The sequence below is a fragment of the Amyelois transitella genome, chromosome 10, assembly GCF_032362555.1.
Source record: "Amyelois transitella isolate CPQ chromosome 10, ilAmyTran1.1, whole genome shotgun sequence".
Lineage (NCBI taxonomy): Eukaryota > Metazoa > Arthropoda > Insecta > Lepidoptera > Pyralidae > Amyelois > Amyelois transitella.
In genome coordinates, this window is record NC_083513.1 from 2,380,753 (window position 1) to 2,405,290 (window position 24,538).

General features: G+C 33.6%; 2 protein-coding genes across 10 annotated transcripts in view; both read left to right on the forward strand.

Annotated features, from left to right (window-relative positions):
• Window positions 1-750: 750 nt before the first annotated feature.
• Window positions 751-24,538, forward strand: part of LOC106130143 (uncharacterized) — a 28,886-nt gene continuing 5,098 nt past the window's right edge. The window contains exons 1-4 of one of the 6 annotated variants that reach the window (XR_009657047.1): window positions 751-1,079; window positions 10,516-12,736; window positions 19,482-22,304; window positions 22,562-23,089. Coding sequence is in view for 2 of the 6 variants with exons in the window: in XM_060946341.1 (XP_060802324.1) it covers window positions 21,704-21,755; window positions 22,562-22,882 (373 nt within the window). In the remaining 4 variants the exon portion in view is untranslated. The other 5 variants (XR_001228488.2, XM_060946341.1, XR_001228485.2 and 2 more) reach the window with 5 other exon arrangements.
• Window positions 3,194-8,063, forward strand: LOC132901756 (uncharacterized). 4 transcript variants are annotated; one of them, XR_009657048.1, is made up of 4 exons: window positions 3,200-5,496; window positions 5,864-6,004; window positions 6,141-7,727; window positions 7,818-8,063. XR_009657048.1 is itself a non-coding variant. In XM_060946342.1 (3 exons), the coding sequence occupies exons 1-3, from the start codon at window positions 5,481-5,483 to the stop codon at window positions 7,654-7,656; spliced, it is 372 nt and encodes a 123-aa protein (XP_060802325.1). In that variant the 5' UTR covers window positions 3,194-5,480; the 3' UTR covers window positions 7,657-8,063. The 4 variants fall into 4 exon arrangements, 1 of the variants encoding a protein (XP_060802325.1); XR_009657049.1 differs by lacking the exon at window positions 5,864-6,004 and having other exon boundaries at window positions 3,204-4,509; window positions 5,270-5,496; window positions 7,818-8,062; XM_060946342.1 differs by lacking the exon at window positions 5,864-6,004 and having other exon boundaries at window positions 3,194-5,496; window positions 6,141-6,263; window positions 7,424-8,063.

Sequence of the window (24,538 nt, forward strand, 5' to 3'; positions counted from 1 at the left end):
TAGGATTAGCGTTAAAAAACAATGTCCGTAAGCGAAGCCGCGGGCATTGGGCATTGTGGCGACATCCATACGCCACAAGTCACAAAAATAAAAATTAAAATCACGCGACGCTGAGTCAAAAACAGTGAAAAAAGTTTGTAACGCGATTGCTTTTGTACCGTTATTCTGATTTTTATTTACTCGTTTTGTAAGTAACATCTTAAATACATTTAAAATTTTTTAGTATGCAAATACAACAACTATATTGTATTAATTTGCCATGAATAGGTTGTACAGGCAAGGTGGTGCAATACATTCCTTTCTTGTTACCACGTAAGGAGATATAGCGGCATTTTCAGCTTCGTACCTACCTACCTAACTACATTTTGACACCGCTATACTATTTATATCGTTTGCCTAATCCTTCGATCAAGTATAAAAAATGTTTTTTTAAACTTGATCCAAAGAAATTGGATTAAACCACTTGATTCATCCCTTAAACCTGAACGGAATAGAGATGACAGAGACACATCAGTGCTGCAAACTTAGCGCTTACTCTAGTGTTTTTTTGCTTAGTCAGTGACGCTAAATTTAGTTTTTAGGAGTAATTATACAAATTAAAATTTATCAGTGATTTGATTTACTTACATCCTTGTTTTGGCTTAATTAAGTCGATACTCTCAGGTTTTGGTACTGGCGCTTTGAGGTCCAATACAAAAAGGCGCTAGATAAATATATGTATATAGCGCTTATTTATCGGCGAAAGTTGGCAACAGAGTAATTGATACACAAAGATACAGTTAAGTGTCTTTCGTGAACTTGTAAACATTATTTTGTTTTGGAGACTAATCGGTTAATTATTTGTTTTATGTTACTACACTGAGAATCATACTCCTGGATTAAGTGCGAATTAATTTAATTTGTGATAAGTGCGTAAGAATAGTTTTGTTGTGACAGGAGTATAACCTAAAAGTGCTTTTATAAATTTCTTTTTGCTTCATAATTGTGCTCTATAATATTTTATTTAATGTGTAAAATTGTTATTAAGTGTTATTATGTGAAAGTGTTTTGTTGATTATGATAGCAGGTGATGCTGTTTGGTAAGTAATTCTGTTACCTCTGAATAGTTGATAAAGCAGTGTATAATTACCATTAATTTTGATTGTTTTACATTTTATTTGTTTATAGAAAGTATTTGAATTTTGTTTTATTTTATGCACAATAAACATACGTTCTTTCGGCCAACCAGAGGCTGTTCCACAAAGTTTGACAGGTAAACAAAACATGTTTATTTAATTACCAGCATATTGTTGAAGTTTTTTCTTATTATCATCTATGTTTTTAATTTTAATATCATAAAAATAAAAATTTGATTTGATTTGAAACTTATAGTGCTTCTGTGGATCTTTTCACAAATGTTGATAAGGTACATATCTCTTTCTTTTTTTGATAACCTCAAAGTAAGGGAAAAAGAGTAAGAAGTTAAGTCACTTTCTTGTCAATTATCCTGAACAAACCCCTGTTTGCTCCTGTTTTCTAACAAAGCATTGATGCTTGCTTGCTCCTATATCCTTGCCCCTGAATCACAAGTTCTGATGTTAAAATACCCTGTCAGCTGGGTAATCCACTTTTATACTTGACTTCATCCTCTTAGATTAGCATAGATCACCACATTCACACTTTATTGAGAGTAGTGGAACAAGAAAAACTTTTGACATCTACCACTCACAGTCGTACGTTCACCGATTCAGCACACATCATTCGCGAAAGAAAAATTTGGTCTTGGCGGTAAATGTGCTAACTGCCGCTGTGGGCGTATTATATCCAGTTCTTCAGACTCTTTGCATTCTTCACAAAACACGGAGTGAGTATTGTCTCACGCTATATTATACTTGCAATAAAATATAAATCACATAAACGGATTATGTGCAGGTACTCAGAAAATGTCGTATTTTTGCTTTGATACTTACTGTTTATTTTAATTCAATATTGGATAATCTTAATAAGTATTATATTTACCTAGGTAACATATATATTGTGCATGCAAGTCCGTTTAGTACATGATGTACAATGAATCGGTACCAAGTGTAACTTATATGCAATAATTGTAGTAAGTTAAAGATAATTGCAAACTGGTTTTGTGGACAGTTCTCGGGGCTGTTTCTTACCAACATATGGTGTCGTGGATAGCTATTAGGGCTATTTCTTCATCGTAAATGATCGTAAATATCCCGATTTAGCAACATCTTTTCTATATCTTAGTATGAATTGAGTTCTGTGGACAGTATAAAGGTCTGTTTCTTAACTGCTACGCCCCTTGCCTCCAGCCCCGTAGCCCAGTGGCACGGTCTTGGCCAACTTCGAGACTGAACGGTTGGCTGCCGCTACCATCGCTGATGTCGGCGCCAGCGACTTACCCGACGAACACGCATCAGAGTTGAACCCCGATATCCTGGAGGTTTTAGGCATGGACCCAAACGCCTCTAATACTTATGGCAAAGATATCCAAAAGGATCTCGCTATTCGCATGGAACATTGTGCGACAGAAGGATTGTCAAAAGACATCCGTAAGAATATGATTGATTCCTATCTTCTGCCAAATAATTGCTAGCTCATCGGCCCTCTGAATTTCATTAAATCCATCCGGAATCTAAAATTTAAATACTCCTTGTCGAAACAGATAATAAAGAAGGACAAGGCTATTGATTCGAAGCAGAGAGTACTTTGTGCAGCTATTTCGATCCTTGGGCAGGCTATCACGCTGGTCCTATCTTCAAAAGAGAAGGGTGCAAACCTACTACATCTTTTTATGGATAACAGCCGCATGTTATGCGATTGTTAACACGGCAATAAGTTGACTCGACGGATCTATGTGATTACCTCCATCAATAAATAAATGAAGGAGTCACTGCACAACACTAAAATATACGCTTCTCTGTTTGGTCAGAACTTACCAGACACTTTAAAAGCCGCCAAGGCTATTAACAAGTCTGACACAGAACTGAAGTTAAACCCTCTTCCTAAACCTGGTAATGAGAATAAGTCAATACAGTCTTCTTCAAAAAACTGGAAGAACAATGTGCCTCGCAAGCAAGCGGTTGCACCGAAGGAAACGACAAAGACCACGACGAGGAGGAATCAGCATTCTGTGTCTTCCAAGGCTTCGCACTATCAACGCCAAACGAACACTCGTCACTGAATTCTCCGGTAAAGAACGGTGGTAGGCTAGCTAATTACATAAAATCTTGGTCGCTTATTACTAAAGATGCCGTTGTGTTGTCGCAAAAAGGATTTCGTATCCCTTAATATACGATATTGAGGGATACGAAATCCTTTTTGCGTGACGAGTAACTCAAACTTGTCTGCCACCATGTCAGAGCCATTTTCACACTGAATTTCAAGCTCAATATAAGTTTAAACCAGATGATAAATGTGAACCGGGTCATGATCAGTTTTTACCTGGTATATCTTTAGTGCCGAAACCGAATGGTAACATTCATAATATTAAATGGATTTAAAGATATTGAACACATTAAATTAGAAGATTTTCGTACATCTATAAATTTACTTTTCCAAGATTGTTATATGGCTAAAATTTATCTCAAAGATGCATATTTCATGATTAAATTAATCCTGAGTATAAACAATACTTGTTTATGGTTTTATTGGGGTCAATAAATTTATGTAAGTATTTAATGTTCTACCGTTCTGTCTCTGTTAGCACAGCATTATACCCTATGTTTTTTACTTAATTAATGAAGCCAGTCACTAGATTACTTCGCTTGATGACTGGCTCTTCAAAGCAAGATCTTACGATCAATGTTTAAAAGATATTCATCATCCTAAAACACTTCTCACAGCTCTTGGCTTCATTATTAAGGCAGAGAAGCTGCTTTACGCCACACAAGAAGTGTTCATTTCACGGTTACAACATTGACTCAGAAACTCTTACGTTTGCCCAGCCGTAGAGTAAGGCTGAGTATACACCACACTTTTCAAACAAATTAAATTTCTAAATTTGAATGATAATTACGATAACGAGATATTCATGAATGTTCAGGAATCAATTCAACGAAGCGGTAATACTTGTAGTCCCGCGCAGTGATCACACATTCGCCATTTATTAAGAGTAGGTAGAACAAGAAAATCTTTTGATGTCTACCTCTCACAGTCGTTCGTTCACCGATGGACTGTGACTGTGAGAGGTAAACTCGAATCGGAGTGAATATTGTGTGTTTAAAACTGAGCGTATCCTTTTGGAAATTTTTTTACTCATATCAATTAATTCTGTGTGTTTGGTGACAACACATCTTTTCCCTTAAACGACAACGACGAAATAGGGCCAACACTGATTAGCCTTGGCGGCCTGTTTACCTATTTAATTCAAACCCTAAACGCATTTCAGAAAAACCACACTTCGTTAAGTACAGGAATGGTATAATATTGCTTCACAATGACTTCACCTACAACAAGTCTACCAGGCTGAACTGGTACTGCTCCAGGCGGACAGCTGCCAGTTGCAAAGCCAAGGTAAAGTTGACAAGTGACGCTAGACACGTGAAGGAGGTAGTCAACACTCATAACCATGTGGCCGAAGAATATTTGTTGTCTAGAGACGGCACGTTCATAAAAGGTGTTGGAATGAATTCTGTTTTGGTGAAAAATGATCACAGTTGGATGGGAAATTGATCACTTCTACTATCCGCACTAATTTACATTTAAAGAGAGATTTGTTTTTTTTTTTTTTGCTTGTAAAGAATAAATTGAAAAACGAATGCCAAAGAACGCGTTCTTTCATTTTTGTTGTCAAGTACGTCACGGTATGTTTATAAAAAGCGCTAGAGTGAATGGTTTTCTGATATCTATTATATTTTATGTTATTGGATAAAGAATTGATCATTCTAACTTCTTACATTACATGTTCGTACTAATTTATTTATTTGACGTAAAAATATTTTATATCCGACTTATAGAAACTCCCAATTTGTCTAAGGTAATTCCTGTCAGTCGTGGTGGACTCTACGGGAAAACGATTATTGATGTGAAATAGTTTCACATACGCAAATCATAATGAGGTTATTTAATTAGTTAATAATTAGTCATTAATAGGTTTATATACGTGCGTTAGGGTCCGCTGGACCCGGTAGCGATTAAATACGTAAGTGTTTTTTATCTAATTCGTAGTACCTTCATATCTCACCCGAAGACATTTTTATCAAAACGTTGGGTATTTCTTTGATAAAACGACACCTACATATAAGAAATTCTTTCATTACCTAATATTCCACAGAATATCAAACCTGTATTCGAAATAATCTATCGGAATTAGAACCAACTGCAGTATCCAACGCACCCCTACCAACGAGTGGACGAAAAGTACGTTGCGGTCTATGTAACTGGAAGAGAGATAGAAAAACCAAGGTTTTTTGTGTAAAATGTAATACACCAGTTTGTGGAGAACACATGAAACAGATTTGCGTAAATTGTTATGGCTTAGTTTGATGCAGAGAAATGTTGGTAAGTGATTTTATTCCAAAAAATTGTACTCTTAAATTTGTTGATTTTGAAAGTTGATTTTGCTCGTTCTTATGAAAATTGATCTCTTATATATATTTTTTCTTAGTAGATACATTATAGTAGTATATTAAGGTAAAGAAGATTTTGTTTAAAATATATCGTTACAGAATTTATTAATATTAGTCTTAAGTTCAGTCATAAAACTATGCCAAAATTACTTATATTTTTGTATTGACTACTTGATTAAGTAAGAACAATAAATATTTCTTTTCTATTAAATATTTGTTTTCTTTTTGAACTCAATTAACGACATTAAAAGAAACCAACTCCTAATAAGCAGTTTATAAAAAAAAGATTTCTTTTGTAGCGGATACCATCTGTCTGTAGCGGGTGTTTATGTTGCTTTTTGAAGGGCGGATCTCTGCCTCTGTTGCATTGTGCACTTGGTTAAAGTTCTTATGTAGTTGTCGTACATAAATAATAACTTAGGCATTTTGAAGTAAGTAAAGTAAGTAAATTTTTCAAAGGAACAAGCATGCTTATAATTATGCATGCTGATAAATGTATCAGAATGCATTCAAATGTAACATAGATAATCATATTTGTTATAGTAAATACATATGAAATCTAACGTCCTTTTCCAGGATATAACTACACGTTCATACCCACCAATAAAGGTGGTCAACTACTGATGCTGAACGGTTACACATATAGGAAGTGTAACAAAAGCTTCAACTACTACTGTTCGAACATGTCCAGCAAAGGCTGTAAGTCCAGGGTGAAAATGTCCCCGGATGGGGTTATAAAAGCGGCAGATTGCGTCCACAATCACGACCCACCCAAATACATAGTGACGGCTGAAGGGAGATTTGTTAAGTTATAAGATACCGTATGTTTAAATATCCTGTCCCTGTCTGTTTCGCGTTTTATTATGACGTGAAACGGGACAGCGATAGTTCTTCGCGCGCGTTGAAAACGGCGTCGCGCGTGCCATGCCAAGCGGCTGGTGGGAAAAAATGTTGGTTTGGTTCTTAACAAAATGAACATGAATTTTCTTTCAACTTTATCTGGGTTTGTTCTACGCCAAAAAATTAAATAGTATTTTCGTTTTAACATAAAGTTAAATGATGTTAAGTTAAGAAGTTAAGTTAAAAAGTAAACATATGCGCTATTTACTCATTTACTTATAATAATAGTCAATAGTTGTGTGGTATCGATTTAATTGATATCGCAAAGAGGCAATACCGCCAATGTAATAGATAACATTATTCGCTTTTCTCAAATAAATATATTAAGCAAAAGATAACAAGTAATTAAATCAATTTGTAATAGAATACTTGAATTAAAATATAATTAAATGATGTAATAATATCTCCTAATTAAGTTAAATCTGTAATGATAAGATGTGTTGGTAAATAAATAACTTGCGTACATAATCAGGATCCGAAATTGTGACAACGGAAAAGATGCAAGTAAAGCAATATTATTCATATACGATATAAGAAAGAATACTTATAAAATAATATAGCAAGTTAACACACAACCTAGAATTGTTCTGGTCTAAATTTGGGTAAGAAAGGTTGATCTTGTGTAAAAACAAGGAACTATTGTTAATTTACTAGCTTAGGTATAATGAACAACATAGCTAAGGTTGCAACCGGGAGGAGAGAAATAATGATGAAGAATAAGTTAAATCGAACCATCGTCATGTGCTAAATTGACGTTATTATTATTTATGAAATATATTATTTAATTAAATAACATAATATTATAATACGATTTTGTATTTATTCATTCATTAAAGTATTTACCATACCTATTATAGTACAGTTCCACGCTGATAATAATTCTTAACAAATTCTAGAATTTTCATTGTAATTAATAAGAGGCACTTATATCTATTTCTATGTGATTAATTAATTTTCAGACTTGACCTACCATACTATACCGACTGCAAAAGGGAATGCATTGATAATGCTTAACAAATTTACATATTGGAAAGATAGTAGAAGCCGTAATTATTATTGTTCCAAGAGGGCTTCGGGATGCAAGGCTCGTCTTAAATTAGACCATAAAGGAGTAATAATCCTAGCTGATTGTAACCATATACACGAACCACCGAATTATATAAAAACTGCTGCTGGCTATATAAAAATATGACAACTTTTTGATCGGTCGAATAAACAGTATTTTAATCTATGACTTACTTCTAAAAGTAAAATCGGCACAATGTAAGTCTACCTATGTTGAACAGTCTACAAACATATAACTTAAATCTTATGAATTCCATACCGTCTAAAAAAATTTGTATGGCATTTCAGGTGATTTTGGTTACCATTTTATTTCGACGGCGAAAGGCTACAATTTGCTCATGTTTAAGGGGTATACTTACTCCAGAGACCATAATACTTTAACTTTTTACTGTTCGAAGCGGCAGGGATGTAAGGCGCGCATTAAATTGGCAACAAGTGGAAGAATAGTGCAAGCAGACTGCGCCCACTTTCACGAACCCCCGAATTATGTGAAAACTTCCTGTGGATTTTATTATAAAATTAAATAAATTAAATGTATGTTTAATTTTTTTTTTATTTTCATGTATCCCAAAAAGCAAAGAACACACTAGTTCGTAATTTACTGATTAACAGTATCAGTCGTAATGGAAAACCTACAATTAACTATTTTTTCCCAAATATGGCTTCTGTATTTTTATTGGATACCTCACACCAGACAGATAATCTTAAGTAATATGAGTTGGGGCTTCCCTGTCTAATTATTTTACTGTAAGCATTGCGGTATCTAGATTTCTTTTTCATTCAGATTTGTGTGTCAGTTGTTATTTTCTGTTATAACAGGCTATTTTGATTATTAGTTTACGACGCCAAAGGGCAACAAATTGTTAATGTTTAAGGGCATATCTAATTCACTGGCAGCAGAAGTTCGACGTTTCACTGTTCAAAGCGAATGTTCAATCTTTGTACGGCATATGCTTGGCTTGGTACTGGCACCAGCACTGTATGTTAGAACCTTTACAATACCAGAGAAGTCGTGATACTTCTATGAGTTTGGGCCTTACTGTCTATAGAAATTACATACAGTTTGTGCTTACTCGAGATATGACCCGTTTGAAAGTTTAAATTTGTTTAATCAGCCAAAAAGAGGCAACGTTTTGGTATATCATTCTTTTCTGTTATTTCAGGCGATTGTGGTTATCAGTTTATACCGACACCGAAAGGCAACAATTTGCTTATGTTTAAGGGCTATACGTACTCGAGAGACCACAAAAGTTTGACTTTTTATTGTTCAAAGCGAATGGCAGGATGTAAGGCACGTATTAAACTTGCTACAAATGGAAATATAGTGCAAGCAGACGGTGACCATTATCACGAGCGCCCACATTATGTAAAGACTCCGTCAGGAATGTATGTGAAAGTTTAATACAGAATTTATTTTTGGAAAACGATTCTTTAATTTTCATTATATTATGAGTTTGAAGAGCAGATTTTGCAGTTTGACGTTGTTTGTCCTTTGGCACGTAGGAAATCAAAGAAATTGTGCAAAAGCATTAGGAGCGTGAAGCATAAAAGTGTCAATTTTGTGCCTCACGCTCATTTTCTAAAGATAAACCAAAGAGTTATGTAGTTGTAAAAACCAGTGTTGTCCAATCACTTTAAATGATTTCAATATCGATACTATTTGTCTGTGAGACCCAAGTTTTCATGGTGGTCTACCAGACTACTTGCACTAATTATGTTAAATGTGTGCATATTTCCTTAGTCGCCTTCTACGACATCCATAGGTAAGAGTATTCTAAAGTGCCGGAAACCATACAGCATTAATATCTAACTTATGAATAATGTAATAGTTTCGGCTTGGATTTACTGAGCCACACCCAGCCTTATCAGTTGATAAAAATGCTAATTCATTTCAGTATCTCCAAGGTACCAATACATTACATCAGGTCGGGGTACGTTGATCATGTTGAACGGTTTCACATTTTCCAAGGACAATAGGAGCAACAACTATTACTGCTCCAAAAGAACTTCGGGATGCAAAGCACGTTTCAAAATGGCGTTCGATGGAAATATAATGCACGGGTTTTATAAACATGGTCATGAACCACCTAAATATGTTAAAACATCCGACGGGACATACATTAAATTATAAAATATGGATATGTTTATTTTTTTAAAAGAAATTACATATTAGTGTTCTATAAATTTGGCAGTGGCATGTGTACATTTTTTTTAATTAGTTAAAACTTAGGCGACCTTCTTATGCGATCTTAGACCTTATCTTTGCTTAAAAATTTAATACAAATTTGTGTCCAACGATTAAGTTTGCCATTGTACATTATTATTTTTTCCTTTCTATGTTTCCTAATATTCTTAAGAACAATACAATAAAGTATTTACAAACAAGCAAACGTTGTTTTCTGAAGTTCTTCCGGGAGCGAAATCCTAAAGAATTTAATAGTAGTAAAAAAACGGCACAAAATTTAAATTTATTTATTAACACTGGCAATATTGGGACGTTTTAAATTTCAGAAATTATTTACAAATTCATTTCGACTTCAAGAGGCAGTAATTTGCTTATGATCGATGACTACACCTTCTCCAAGGACAGCAAGAGCAACAACTACTACTGTTCCAAAAAGCTTTCAGGCTGCACAGCGAAAGTACGCCTATCCCCACAGGGGGCTGTTACTAAAGCCACTCTAAACCACATCCACGACCCGCCAAAGTATATGAAAACCTCCAAAGGCATTTATATCAAAGTTGGTTAAAAGGTTTTAACATGGACCAAAAAAGACGGGCAGTAAAATTGAAAACTTATAAGAAACTTGGCATAGCATAGTTTTTGATTTATTTAAAATTTTTGGTTTAAGAAATATTTTTTTAGTTAAGAATGAATTAATTGGTAATTAAATAAAAATGTTTGAAAATTATACCAAATTGTTATCAATCCCTGTTGAAGCTGTGCCAATCAAACTTGTAATTGATTTTTGTTAATTGGTTACAGAATACACCCTCATTCCGTCACGGAAAGGCAACTACATGCTTCTTTTGGATGGATACACATATCATAAAGACAGATCCAGTTTGAACTATTATTGTGCGAAAAGGTGCGCACAAGGTTGCAAGGCCAAAGTAAAGTTGTGCGATGACGGGACTATTTTATACGCGAATAGATTACATTTTCATAAACCACCAGTTGTAAAAGAAAATTTTTGGTGACAAAGTATTTCGAAAAATTTACAAATTGTGAAAAGTATTCGTTTACAAGCACTCTATGTTCTTATGTTTTAAAATTCTGTTCGTATATATTTGACGTCAAAATTTGTATTATTTTCATTTCTTACGCGTTTTTAATATCGTTCAAAAACGATCCATCATTTTTACTAGGGCTAATGCTAAATATATTTTTAAAAGGGAAGGCGAAATCCCAGAAGACTCGTATGGGCACATAACCATTTCACCCGTATTGCAACTATTTATACGATTTTAAAGGTGTTTTCTTGAACAAATTTTTTTAAGGAAGGAGGTGTTAGGTTTATGTTCTTTAGTGAATTTAGATGATCATACAAACGTGAAATATAAAGATAGAAGATTCATAATACAAAACAATTTCAGGGCTCAGATTTATCAACATTGCGGGGGGACGAAAGCTACTCCAACTTAATGGTTTTACGTATTCCAAACACCCGAATACTCACAATTACTACTGTTCCAAAAAAGGCAAGGGATGTAAGGCAAAAGTGAAAATGTCTCCTGAAGGTTTTGTGGTAGAGAAAACACCAGACTCGGTCCATAATCATCGCCGGCCGTGTTATATATTGTCCACAGATATATATGTGAAGGTTTCAAGTTAAAAATATTTCCCTGATTTGAAGGTACGTTCGTGATAAAATTTACACTAGGGATTCCAGGAGTGTATAAAAATAAGGAATAATAGAATATATGTTTTGAAATTATGATTATTTTAAGATTGATACGGCAGCCATTTCAGAATTTGATATAACTTGTATGTTAACATACTTAACTAACTTTAAATACTTACATAGTGTAGGCCTTAAGGTATTTTGTTACTTAACTTATCAAAGATGCCTTTAATTGGTTGATATTATTTTAGTTATTCATTTCTTCAAAACCTTACAATTAACAACAGGTGTTTTACTTAGGTTTTGAACTATAAATTAAATGTAATATATATATACATATATATATGATTATAACAAGTATAATATAAAATTACATATATATTAATACATGTACTAAACGTATATAATCTCACTTAAATATGTTTATTGACATAGTTTCTAATATCATTTGACAATGTTTTGTTTTTGGGAATAAATTATATAATATTAATAGCTTAACTTCTTTATTATTATCTGTTAAGAGTTTAGGGTGAAATGAAAAAAAAAACATACATTCATAATGTCGTCTCCATCCCTCACGGGGTAGACAGAGCCAACAGTTTCGAAAATACTAATGGGCTCACGTTCCACTATAGGTATGGAAATGTATAGTATAATATGGAAATAGAAGAATTATTTACACCATTATGCCAAATTTAAGACTTATTTATATTGTGGAGGACAAAAGTCATCCATCTCAGTTTGGTCCAAAGGTTGAACTGGCAGAGAATGCCTTATGGCATTAAATCCACTTGTTGAACATTTACGTCCATAAAGCTTAAATAAATCTTTCAGTCATCTGGGCCCCCGCCAAGTTGAGCAAAAAAAAAAGCGACACGGCCGTACCACCCTTTTCTCGAAGCAATTCAGGCTATTTTCGACTCCCCTATAATTTCGTTGTGGATAAAACAAAAAGTCTGAATTCATGCGATGTCCAAGTCGATCTATTTGTTTAAAACGTTTATTAATATTTTAATATTGGCATAATAATAAGAAATGACTTGATATTACATGTATCTCACAACTTTTACAGTAGAAAATGTGAGCTGCGAGACTTGGGTTTTTTACAGGATGTTTTTGATGGCATTTTTTTATTCGCTCACTATGTATTTTGGTACATTAGTCTCAATTTCATAAGGCGATTCTAATTAATAATTATTTTCAACAGGTTACCAGTGCGTTTTTATACCGTCAAAGATGGGTCACCAACTACTTCTAGTCAACGGTTATACATTTTCAAAAACAAAGAATAACCATTTCGTATGGGTCTGCTCAAAGAAAGACGTTAAATGCAGAGCGAAATTGAAGATGAACGAAGCCGGTGTAATTATCAGTTTAAATAATAATCATACGCATCCACGCACTAGTAAATACGTTAGGATGCCTAACGGGGAATATGTTCGTTATATAAGAAAACAGTGTTAAATACTGAAATAAAATCGTGGATTTCGGATTAATAACACTGGTCTACATCAAAATTGCCTTTTACATGAAAATACACTATATTGATTGTATTTCACTTGCTGAACATAAATATACAAGTTAAAATTCATAGTTAGCTCTTATTGTGCATTTATGTCATATAAATATAATAGTGGGTAGCGCGACAGATTTATCACATTAATGATGATAACTCAAAATGTTTAGTGATTAATTACCCGCGGAATTTTTTTTTCACCTTTGTTTTGGTGCGTTTAACGCTGACTGTGTTTTGTTCAACAGTTAAAACGTGAAATTGTTATCGTTTTTTTTTGCATTTTTAGTGAAAAATCTACAGTTTTCGTTATGTCGCGTAAATGTGTTTTCAAATGTGCTATACCCAGTACTGTTGTTTTTTGTGCGAGTGGTGATAGTCGGGCTAGATCTTTACATTACATAAAAAAAGGGGACAAGTGCGAGTTGAACTCGCGTGAAGAGAGTTCCGTACGATGTTACCTATCATGTTTTTTTAAATCTGACCCAAATTTGTTTGTGGTAACTAAAAATATGTTCTCCCACACATTCCACCTGCAAATGTAAGTTGGTACGCACAATATTGAGTGATTTACCATGTCATTTTAATATCATGGACTTCTTATAGGTTTTCCTATAATCTATAAGGAGAAAACTAATTTCTGTTTTTTTTTAAATTTTAGGTTCAGTAGTTTCGGAGATAAGGGGGAATGGTCAATTTTCGTCTATTTTCTTGAATAACTTGGAAACTATTTATTTTAAAATTACAAAAAAATAGACACTTTATAGACAGTTTCTGACTGCTCATAAAGGCATGTAAAGCTCCATTCACCATTTTTTCCGCGTTCACTCTCCTTTCAATATCACTGTCACACTAGGATTGTATTGTAATTGCAAATTAGTATAGATAAGATAAAAATAAACCAAATAATTTTAAAGTATATGAATATGATAAATCAACGATCTCCGAAGTTGTGAAAACTCTAAATAGTTAGAACTAGTTTCTAAGTTAAAATTGATACACGAGTATTTATTGATTGGTGAGACAATAGTCTTGTCTTTTCCAATAGACATTAAAATATAAATATAGAATCTTTAAATTTATTTATTTCATGTTTTACACTTCCGAGCCAGTCACCTATAAAAGTTCAATATGGCGCCATGAACATTTTTATGATTTATGCAGGTGACTGTACACTTATTGATTGGAAATCTTTCAGTACTGAAAAGCTTAACGTATTTAGATCATAAGAAAAAGATATTTTCAATTGTGTTTGTCATGTCTCTTAGTATTTGTTGGTCTGTTTCATTTAACCATAGAAATAGCAATAATATAAGACAATAGATATGCCAGATTATAAAAAAAGTGAATGTCTTGAAACAAAACTTGCTTTTCTTAGTGTACAGTTTATCTAAAGAGTTAACTCATAATTAACTTGTTAATATCTACGGTATAATAATGGTACAAATACTGAACCACGAATACTCCACCTAATTATTGGAGTATTGAAAAAGCCTCCTATACACCGGAAGCGGCTCAGTGGCACTTTGGCAAGTTTTAAGTTAATAATCCAGAAATGTTGAAAAAAGTATACATCGAAATCTAGAAGACTGCCTGATAACCTGTCATGCTGAAGGCGTTTTATATGTGGTTGATACGCGTATCTTCCTTGCTAAATTTTATATTAGTACCGACCAGCTTCCAAAGTTTAATTAGGCTTTAAATTAGTATTTATCCAAATTTGCCTACAGGTTTTTCATACGAAGTTTTGGAGTCGCAAAGAGGAAAATCTTTGGTGTTGCTAAACGGTTACACATTCTACAGCACTAGTCGATACAGATGGGTCTGCTCGTCCCATCCTGTGTGCAAGTGTAAAGTACGGATGGACGAAAGGGGAGTGATCACCCAGATGGTAGACGAACACAACCACCAGCCAAAAAATATAATTAGGACGCCTGATGGAAAATATGTACGCTATTGAAGAATATTTCTTGACGATACGGAAAAAAAAGCTAATCCAAACTTTTTGCGTGGGATCATAGAATATAAATAAATATAAATATATACGGGACAAATTACACAGATCGAGTTAGCCTCGAAATAAGTTCGAAACTTGTGTTACGAGATACTAACTCAACGATACTATATTTTAGAATAAATACTTATATAGATTTGACATAGAAGTTCTCCATCTTTTTCATGATTTAATAAGAGAATAAGCACTTTCGCCTACTGTAATATTCATGATACGTAATATTCATAGCATTGCATAGTTCGTATAACAACAGGTTGCCCACTTGAGAAGCGTGGTCATAGGCGAACCTCGGGCTATGTCAGGAGGATATTTGGATAAAAGAGAAGGATATTTATAAAAGGATAATAAAATTCGAAATTAAACTGAAAACTTAGGTCGTTGCCATAAGAATGATAAATATGTGGCGTATAAAAGATTAAATTTTGAAAATCCGTACTAGTTGAGGCGGATAAAACAGAATTATCTAGTCAAAAATTGAAATTTAATTAACAAGTTCTTAATAAAATTTAATTTAAAGGCTCATTTGTTTCTTTTAATTTTAAGAAGTTAATTGAACGATCTAATAGCTATACTACCTTGATGTGTTAGTACCTACGACACAATAATGAAATACTTTTCATTTGAAATCCCACGAAATAAGGTGTCATATGTTGATACCGATATTAAAGATTTATTTTTAAAATCTTCGTTGTACGCTAACATGTACCTTATACATAGAATATATTTTTAATTTATTTAAATTTAATATAATTTCAGCCATAGATTTTACGTATTCATTCGTAATGTCGCAGAGAGGAAAGCCCTTGATTCTATATCGTGAGTACACCTACGCGCACCTTAGCAAAACTACCTGGATTTGCTCCGGCCGCCATCCGCGGTGCAAGGGGAAACTCAGGGTCCATCCCATCGACGGATCTCTCCTGGAGATACTCAACCAACATGACCATCCACCGAGAAAAGTTAAATTAAAACCTATAGAAAAACCTAATTTTGAGGAAATATTTAAAGTAGAAGGGCAAAATTTAAGGCATTCAAAAGACTCATGGCAAAATTTAAGGCATTCAAAAGACTCATGGCAAAATTTACAAACAAATTAGTGTCAGTACCTGGGTGACCGAGCGATGCTAGGTGGACGTTATACGTGGTTACGTATAAAAAGCAGTTAAATAAAAAGAACCATCAAATAAACTCAGAAAAGCCATAAAAATTTGTAAAACAAAAACTGGCGGACGGACGACAAAAACCATGAAAAATAGTAAAAAAAAAGAAGACGCCACAACTCACCAAATAAAATTTGTAATATTTAAACTTATAATTATGCCCGTCTTCTAGTTCAGCTTTGTATGATCGTGGTGATTTTGAATATATTAATATGTTGAGTTAGTATATAATTATCGTTAGAAATTTAATTAAATTTAGAATTTTTTCATCATGTATATTATTATCATTATATAAAAACTTTAGAAATAAACTTTTTTCAGAAGAATACAAATGATTGGCATTTCATTTAGCAAAGAAACATTATTATAAATTAACTAAATTTTAAACAACCAAATAAAAAATAAGTTACTTTTATTCAGGTCTGATTTTTTTGAACGGAAGATGGAAGAATCCTGTACTCTTATACCAAGGCTATACTTTTTCCCAGCAACATTCTATAAGGCACTGGTACTGCTCCAAGAAGCGGTTTGGCTGCAAGGCCAGGATCCGATTGACTGATGACCAGGAGATCATTTTCAGTTATCTTTTGCACACGCATCCGCCTCCAGACTCGAATGTAATTGATAAAATAGTGAATTACATCAAGGTCTAAACTTTATCTTAATGTACAAGTATAATACAGCTAAAATCAAAAATATACGAAATTTTGTAAATCGCGACTCGTTTAATGGCGCTTCAGTAAGTCGTAAATTATCAAATAAAGCTTATATTATATGTCTCTTTGATAAACCTTTGCATATAGGCAGGATATGCGAAAATATACGAATTTTAATTTTAATCATACTTATATTAAATTTTAATTTTAGAAATAATCCAAAAAAAATTAATTTCAAATTTCAGCCGTTGTTTTTCTACCGTCCAGTAAAGGAAACATCATTATGTACCAAGATTACACATTCTCTTATGAAAACAAACACAAGACCACGCTGAGATGCTCCAGGTACCTCAGGGGGTGCTGTCCTGTTCGACTGAAGGTAGACCCCGAAGGAAAGGTGGTGGCATGCCGACACCAGCATAATCATCCACCGCCTAATTTGTATAGAACCTCTTCAGGAACATATTTGAAAGTTTAAGAAACATAAAAGCGAATAGTTAACATCATAAAAATATAAGCCAAATGCTCTATTGTTATTGAAATTAGATAAATGAGGATTTTGCAGTGCACGAATTTTTCTGCGAAGTTGGAAATGTTTCTAATAAATCTCAGAATAAAGATGCAAGTTGAGGTGTTAATAGCCGAACCCACGTTCGGCTATTAAGTCTTGCAGTGTTTTGAAGACTGTTGGCCCTGTCTTCCCCACAACGGACATAGACGTGATTATTTGTGATGTTATGTTTTTTGAGGTGTTACGATGGTGTCACAGGCATTATTTGAAATGTAATATTCACTAAATACTTGGAACTTCTTTAGTATTTAATTATTCCGATTTCTATAACACGATAAGAAATTGTTTAACATTTTCAAAACTTCGTACATGTATATATTTATTACTTCACGTTGCAAGGCAAAATAAGCACAAATGCAGAAAAAATGCGGTGGAAGTGAGAGCGTTAAGAAGTATGATGGGTGTGAAATTGAGTGACCGGATAAGGAACAGCGTGATGAGGGAATGTTGTGATGTGAAAGAAGATGTAGTTACAGGAATAGAAAAGAGTATGTTGAGATGGTTCGGTCATGTAGAGAGGATGAATGAAAACAGGTTGACTAAGCAGATATACAAGGAGAGTGAGGAGGGAAAGGTCGGAGTGGGAAGACCTAGACGAACTAACTTTGATCAAATTAAAGACGTCCTTGCAAAAGGTCAGGTCAAGAGTACTCAGAACAGTGAATGAAAGAAGTATGCGTAGATCGTGGAAAGTTAAAAGATGTATCTGTATATATGCAATTTGCAGAAGTTGAGTAATACTCGTCTAATTATGTCATATAATATATTGTGAATAGATCTAAATGATTTATTTTTGTTAGATGGCGAAAATTTTGGAAAACATCCCAAATAACAGTTGAAATTTAAAAGTTGTTTATAAAGAATAGCGGTTAAGATGTATCAATTCATTTGGTAATAATAATACCAAGATGTTATATGCTAATATATGAACGTTTTAATTATAAAAAAATAACTTAGAATAGTATTAATGTATTTAGTATACATATAATGAAAATAGACATATAATAGAAATACATAGTCTCAGCCTTCCCCAATGGGAAACAGACGTTATGTGTTTGTGTATTTGAAAATAGACATTTTGAACATACGTGACTTTCCCTTACCCTTACACTAACGGTTATTAACATATCCAGATATATCTTCAACTTTTTGCCAGATCAATTTTTTTACGAATATATCTATTTCTTTAAGTTATTTATTATTTTTATATTTTTTATTGAGTTATGACTTACTATTTAATAATATTTACATGGAACAATTACGCTTTTGTAAAAAACTGTATTAGAAACTTGTTGAGGAGTTAATCGCCACCAGAAAAATTGACTTTTTGTACACACGTACATATATCACGTCTTGCTGTTAACCCTTACTTGTTATATTGTCAGCCAACAGTCTCAAAAAGACTAAAAGACACAAGTTGGCGAGGTAGTTGGATGGCGTAATGATGGAATTAACATTCAGATACTGACAGTTTGTTTTCTTATTTTTGTAATTTTTTTTTAATATTCCATCGCAATATATTTTCCTATTGTTTTTTTATCCATTTTATTTTTATTTTAGATGAGCGTTATGATTATCTTCAATTTTTACCAACGTTAAAGGGGAAATCCATTATTATGTACAAGAAATACACGTTCTGCTATGAAAACCGTAACATGACCACACTAAAATGTTCCAAGCGTACTGTTTCTGGCAACTGCCAAGTACGGTTGCGGGTGAATCGCCATGATGGCAGGGTGATATCTGTTTTCTATGAACACAATCACCCTCCGCCAAATATTGTTCAATGTACAGACGGATTGTTTACTAGAATATAGTTTTTTACACTTAACGACACAACATAGAGATTTTTATGTAACGTTTTTTAGTTGAAATCATATTTGTTATATCTATGTTTAATTAGTTTTGATTTGACCTCTGCATAAAATGATATTCTTATATAAATTATAATGTAACCAGATATAGATGCGTTTTGTCACTACTCCTGCCCTCTCCGTTTGCATCGCGCGAAATGCTATTGCTTTTTCGCTTTATATTATGACATGAAAAGGGAGAGCGATAGTTTTTCGCGCGATAAAAATGGCGCCGCGCGTGCTATGCTATGGGGCCTGGCATTCATAAATCACAATATTTTTCTGGGTCCAACGCAATGTCATATTTTTCTTGAACTCTAACCATTGATATCACTTTCAGAAAACATTCAATTGACGCTCACCAAGGAAGGGAATACAGTCTACGTTTATAAGAACCACACATTTTCAACCAAAGGTCGGGCAAAGAGGTCCCTGTTCTGCTCACGGTATTTCCGAGGAAAATGCCCTGCAAAATTGATGCTCAATGCTGATGGCAAAATAATTTTCGTCAATAATTTACATAATCATGATCCACCGAAGTATACGATCAGTGAAGATGGTATGATCGAGAGAGATATATACAAGCCGTGGGTGTGTAAAAGTGAAGGAAAGTCAAGTGATAATGTATGACAAATGCTTGGACATCACCTTGAAATGTCTTGTCTGTAGAAGGATTTTTAGTTAAACGATGGTCAATGTATAATTTCATAAATTAATTAATTTATATATTTCAATAGTACAGTTAATTACATATCAAGTTAACCCTGCATGGAACTTTATGACAAGGTAATAAGAGGGGAATTCGCGGTGAATTTTTTTAACAGCCTCTGTGCCGCAGCGGTTCCTTGTTCGAATCCCGGTCAGGATGAGAAACGAATTTCCTCTGATTGGCCTGGGTTCTGGATGTATGTATTTATTATAATTTGATGAAAATTGCTTATTCTTAAAATTGTTTCTTCTTTGTACAAATCTTAACTTACTACAAGGCTTCTTCTTTATTAATCTGTGTAATTTGTCCCGTATATATACATAAAATCTCCCGATTTTCCCAGAGGGGTAGGTAGGACGCCATTATAACCTGATATATATAAATTATTTTTATTTATTTGGTGTGCTGTTGACTGTACTGGTAACTTTAGCTGTAATAGATGCTGCGGCGTAGAAAAGTAGATATTGGCTAACGGCCGAGTGAATATTATTTAGGAATTTCTTATATATGTATTTGATGTCGATGAGTATATTTTAAGTACTAAAATCTGGTTAGTAGTGGACCATGTTAGCTTCTTGTATTAAATGTCCTTCCACTCACAAAACCGACAAAATTCAAACGGAAGCAGCTAATAATAAATATTTTAAAGTGCTTGCATAATAATTGTTTTATGTTTTCAAATACCTCCACGATGTAAATAGTTAACGTAGGTAATTTTGTTACCGTACTTTTGCTTTCTTTTCTTAACGAAGATTACGTAAATAAAACTAGATTTGGGTAAAAGAAATTAATGACATTTCTCATAAGTGTTATTCTAGTCTTTTTAATGAGTCAAATTTAAGCTTTGCGAAAAAGTGGAGAGACCTTAGCTCAGCAGTGGGACGGGAACGATTTCATTATATTTATAAATTTATTTGTACATCTGCACTTTTATTTTTATTATGTATCACGCCTAAGTTTACCTACCTACTTGAAGCCATCTTGCAGAGTTATTTTTTACTGTTTAAATTTGTGTTCTTATGTAGTTTTTAAGTGACATATTTTGTTAAAACATATCGTAGTTGTTGCTTTATGCGTAATAAAAATCACATTTTATTTGATTTCTTTTTTTTCTATTGAGGTTATAAGTTGAAAGGCTTGTAATGTGGTTTTTTTTTAATTTTGTTTTCTTTAACTTATGCACGTCTATTATGGTCTTGTAACAATCTGTTAATTTTTAATTAAGGAAAAATAAAAAAATAATAATTACATCAAAGTAATGGAAGATTAATAAAATATGAAGCATTTCAGGCTGGTTGGTGTCAGGTGAGTGGTACACTATTTTTTCGCAAGCGATAAACATTGCCTACCTATTAGGGAAAGGGGCGTGATTTTATGTATGTAGGTACAGGAGCCCAGGGATTCAAAGCCAACATTCTCACCGTATGCTATGAAGTATTTTCTATAATGGACTTAGTTTCGAGCTTACTAAGTATAGTTAAAGCTTACTGGCTATATACCCAGTAAGCTAGTCCCAAAGTAAGGTTGAAACTTGTGACATGGGATACTAACTCAAAGATACCTACTAATTTGTAATATTTGATAATACATTTTTATGTAAAACCCTGGCCAATCAGATAAAGTTCTTTTCCTTCACAACCTGACCGATAATAGATATATAAAACTTACTTATATGATTAGCTGGATGAAGTAATGACAGATTTAGAGCTAGTAATCAGTTGATATCATATAAGTTAGATTAAGCCTTTTCATTGATAGCATACACAACATAGCTTTCACATTAAGCGAAGCAACTGGCTTGCCAAGTTTGGTTTTTGTTGCCGATCAGCACGGAGACACACCGTGCGTCTTGTATGGTTTTGAAGACTTGTTACGCCATAATGAGGATCCAATATGAACTTGCAGGTATGCTGACCTTTTTGCCAATGGAGAACAATAAGCATATTATCTTTTACAAGGGATACTCGTTCTCCTTTTTAAACAAGGACAAGAAATACCTCCGGTGTTCAAGACGGATTGTAGGGAAATGCCACGCTCGTCTGAAAGTAAATGCGTACGGTGCTGTGGTCATGGAAGATACGATTCATAATCACCCCCCGCCGAAGTTTACACGAACCACCGCTGGGTTGTACTATAAATTGTCGTGATTGGTCAATCATGCCATCACATTTTTAAGAAAGAAAAAAACTGATTTTTCTAAATAACATCTGTAAACTGTTTAATGTGAACAAGTGTGCTTTGCCTGTTTGGTTTGTCACTAATTCTAGTCATTAGTTTTAGTCTGATGGTATAATTAATATATTTATTTTCCTTCTTTTCATTTTTAGTCAGATTTAATAAATCCGTCATGATGAATTAGCTGTTTTAAATTCTTTTGTAAAGAGAAAATTTCTAATAAAAATTTCGCGATGTATGCAAGAGACCAATTTCTCGCTTATGTACCTACAGAATAAGGTAGACTTTCTACTACTATAGCGATTTCAGAAAACCAATACCCGTAATCATTATCAACAATGAGGACGACTCCATCAACAATATATTTCTGAAATATATAAAATACTCAAACGTTTCAATTAACACAATTAAGATGTGTATTTCACATCCGAGTTTGAAACTAGTTAAATTTTTTAGAATTTCTTTGAAATCAGTAATGTATAAGCGTATATGATTTAATTTCCAGCTTAAACTTCATTTCACCAATTTGTTTTCAGTTCCGTATAAACTGGTTGACAAGAAAGGCGATCCAATATCCACCGACGGTGACCATCTCGTTTATGAAGGTATTAAATATCATAAGTATGATACTGACGAAAATGGAATAGCAAGCTGGTTCTGCGCAGACAAAAAGTGTGCTGGGGGATTCAAGACTAAGAACTCATTTGTCATCAGTCAAGAAAAACATGTTTGTACTGCAGGCAATATTGACGTTTACATAAAACAGAAAATAGAAGAATGTAAACACAGAGTTCAGTTTGATTTCCGTTCTATAACTGTCATATATAAAGAGATGGTGCAGGAATATAACAGCACTGGTATGAATAGAATAAAGGATATGCCGGATTTTTCTAGTATTAAGTCATCCTTATATAGAAGTAGGGAGAAAGCAAAGAAACAAACCTACGTACTACCGTACTCATCATGTACATAACATTGTGATGACAAAAGATTGTTTTACATTTCTGACAAACATCGCTTTTTGAAATTATAATGTTTACGCGTAAAATCTCAAACGTTTCATGGTAAATTAGTTTTATGTTTTTAATCATTGTCATCATATTTTTTATCATCTTTCATTAAGTATATTTCACTGGTAAAAATACCTACCTTTATGATAACGTAATTTAAGTGTTTAAATTAAGTTTGCTTTTATTATATGCCAGTGTAGATTGTGGGTGATTCATTGTTACTTCTTATTTCAATTTACGTACAGTAGAGCGTCGATTATCCGAACTAAAAACGACGTGGTGTTCGGAAAACCGGTATTTTCGGATAATCGAACTAATGTACATATATATAGATTCAGTCATACAAATTTACGTACAGGTAAATGAAAACCATATTATTTACATTTATGAATATCTTTAATGACAAATAGAAAATAAACAAAAAAAAGTGCAGACAATCTTGTAGTCAAACTAGTGTTTACTAGATAATTAAAATTAACGCTTAAAAAAAACCTTGAATCTTCGTCTGCCGAAGCAAGCCTACCATCTTACGAGAGGCTAGATCACGTACTTTTTTGAGAACAGATATTTGATACTGGTCGCTCTCGGCCTGTGTTTTAAACCAGCGCAAGGTTCTAAGCAAGTAAACGCTTCACAAGCACTAACTATGTTTTCATCTTCATTATCTGAACTTGCAGTTGATGTGGTGCTAGTGGTGGCGTCATCCTTATTAGTCATGAGGTCTAAAATTTCGCTATCCTGCATAATTTGGTACCCGGGATCTTCATCGTCGATATCCATCCATTCTTGAACCTGTTCTTCATCACATTCCTGGCAATCGAGATTTTTTAGCATATCTATCATTTCATATACATCTTCGTGTTTCTCATTTACACATCCAATTTGAGGATCTCCCTCTATATCCAAAACTTTATTCCACGCTTTTTTCAAGTTCTGTTCTTTTACACTGTCCCATGCTGCTCCGATCATATAGGACGCGTCTTTTAAATCAATCTTATGATTTCTTATCAGGCTTTCTTCTCCATCATCTTCTTTTTCTAAAAGTAACTTACGTAACAATTCTTTTCTATAATACCGTTTGAAAGTCTCAATAACGCCTTGATCCATGGACTGTAATAATGAAGTCACGTTAGGTGGAAGAAACATGACTTTTACAAACTCATCTTTTTCATTTAGGATGTCACATGATGGATGAGTTGGGGCGTTATCAAGAAGCAATAATGTTTTCTCTCTTTTACCATTTTTCAATTGGTGGGCTTTTATAGAGGGTATAAAAGTTTCTACAAACCATTCCACGAAAATTGTACTATCCATCCAAGCACTCTTTTGCGAAGTATAAACGATAGGCATGGAAGACATATTAACGTGCTTAAAACAACGTGGTTTCTTACTTTTACCAATTATAAGCATGGGCAGTCGGTGGCAGCCAGTAGCATTAGCGCATGCTAAGGCAGTGATACGATCCTTGCTTATTTTAGGACCAGGTGCTGCTAATTCACGACG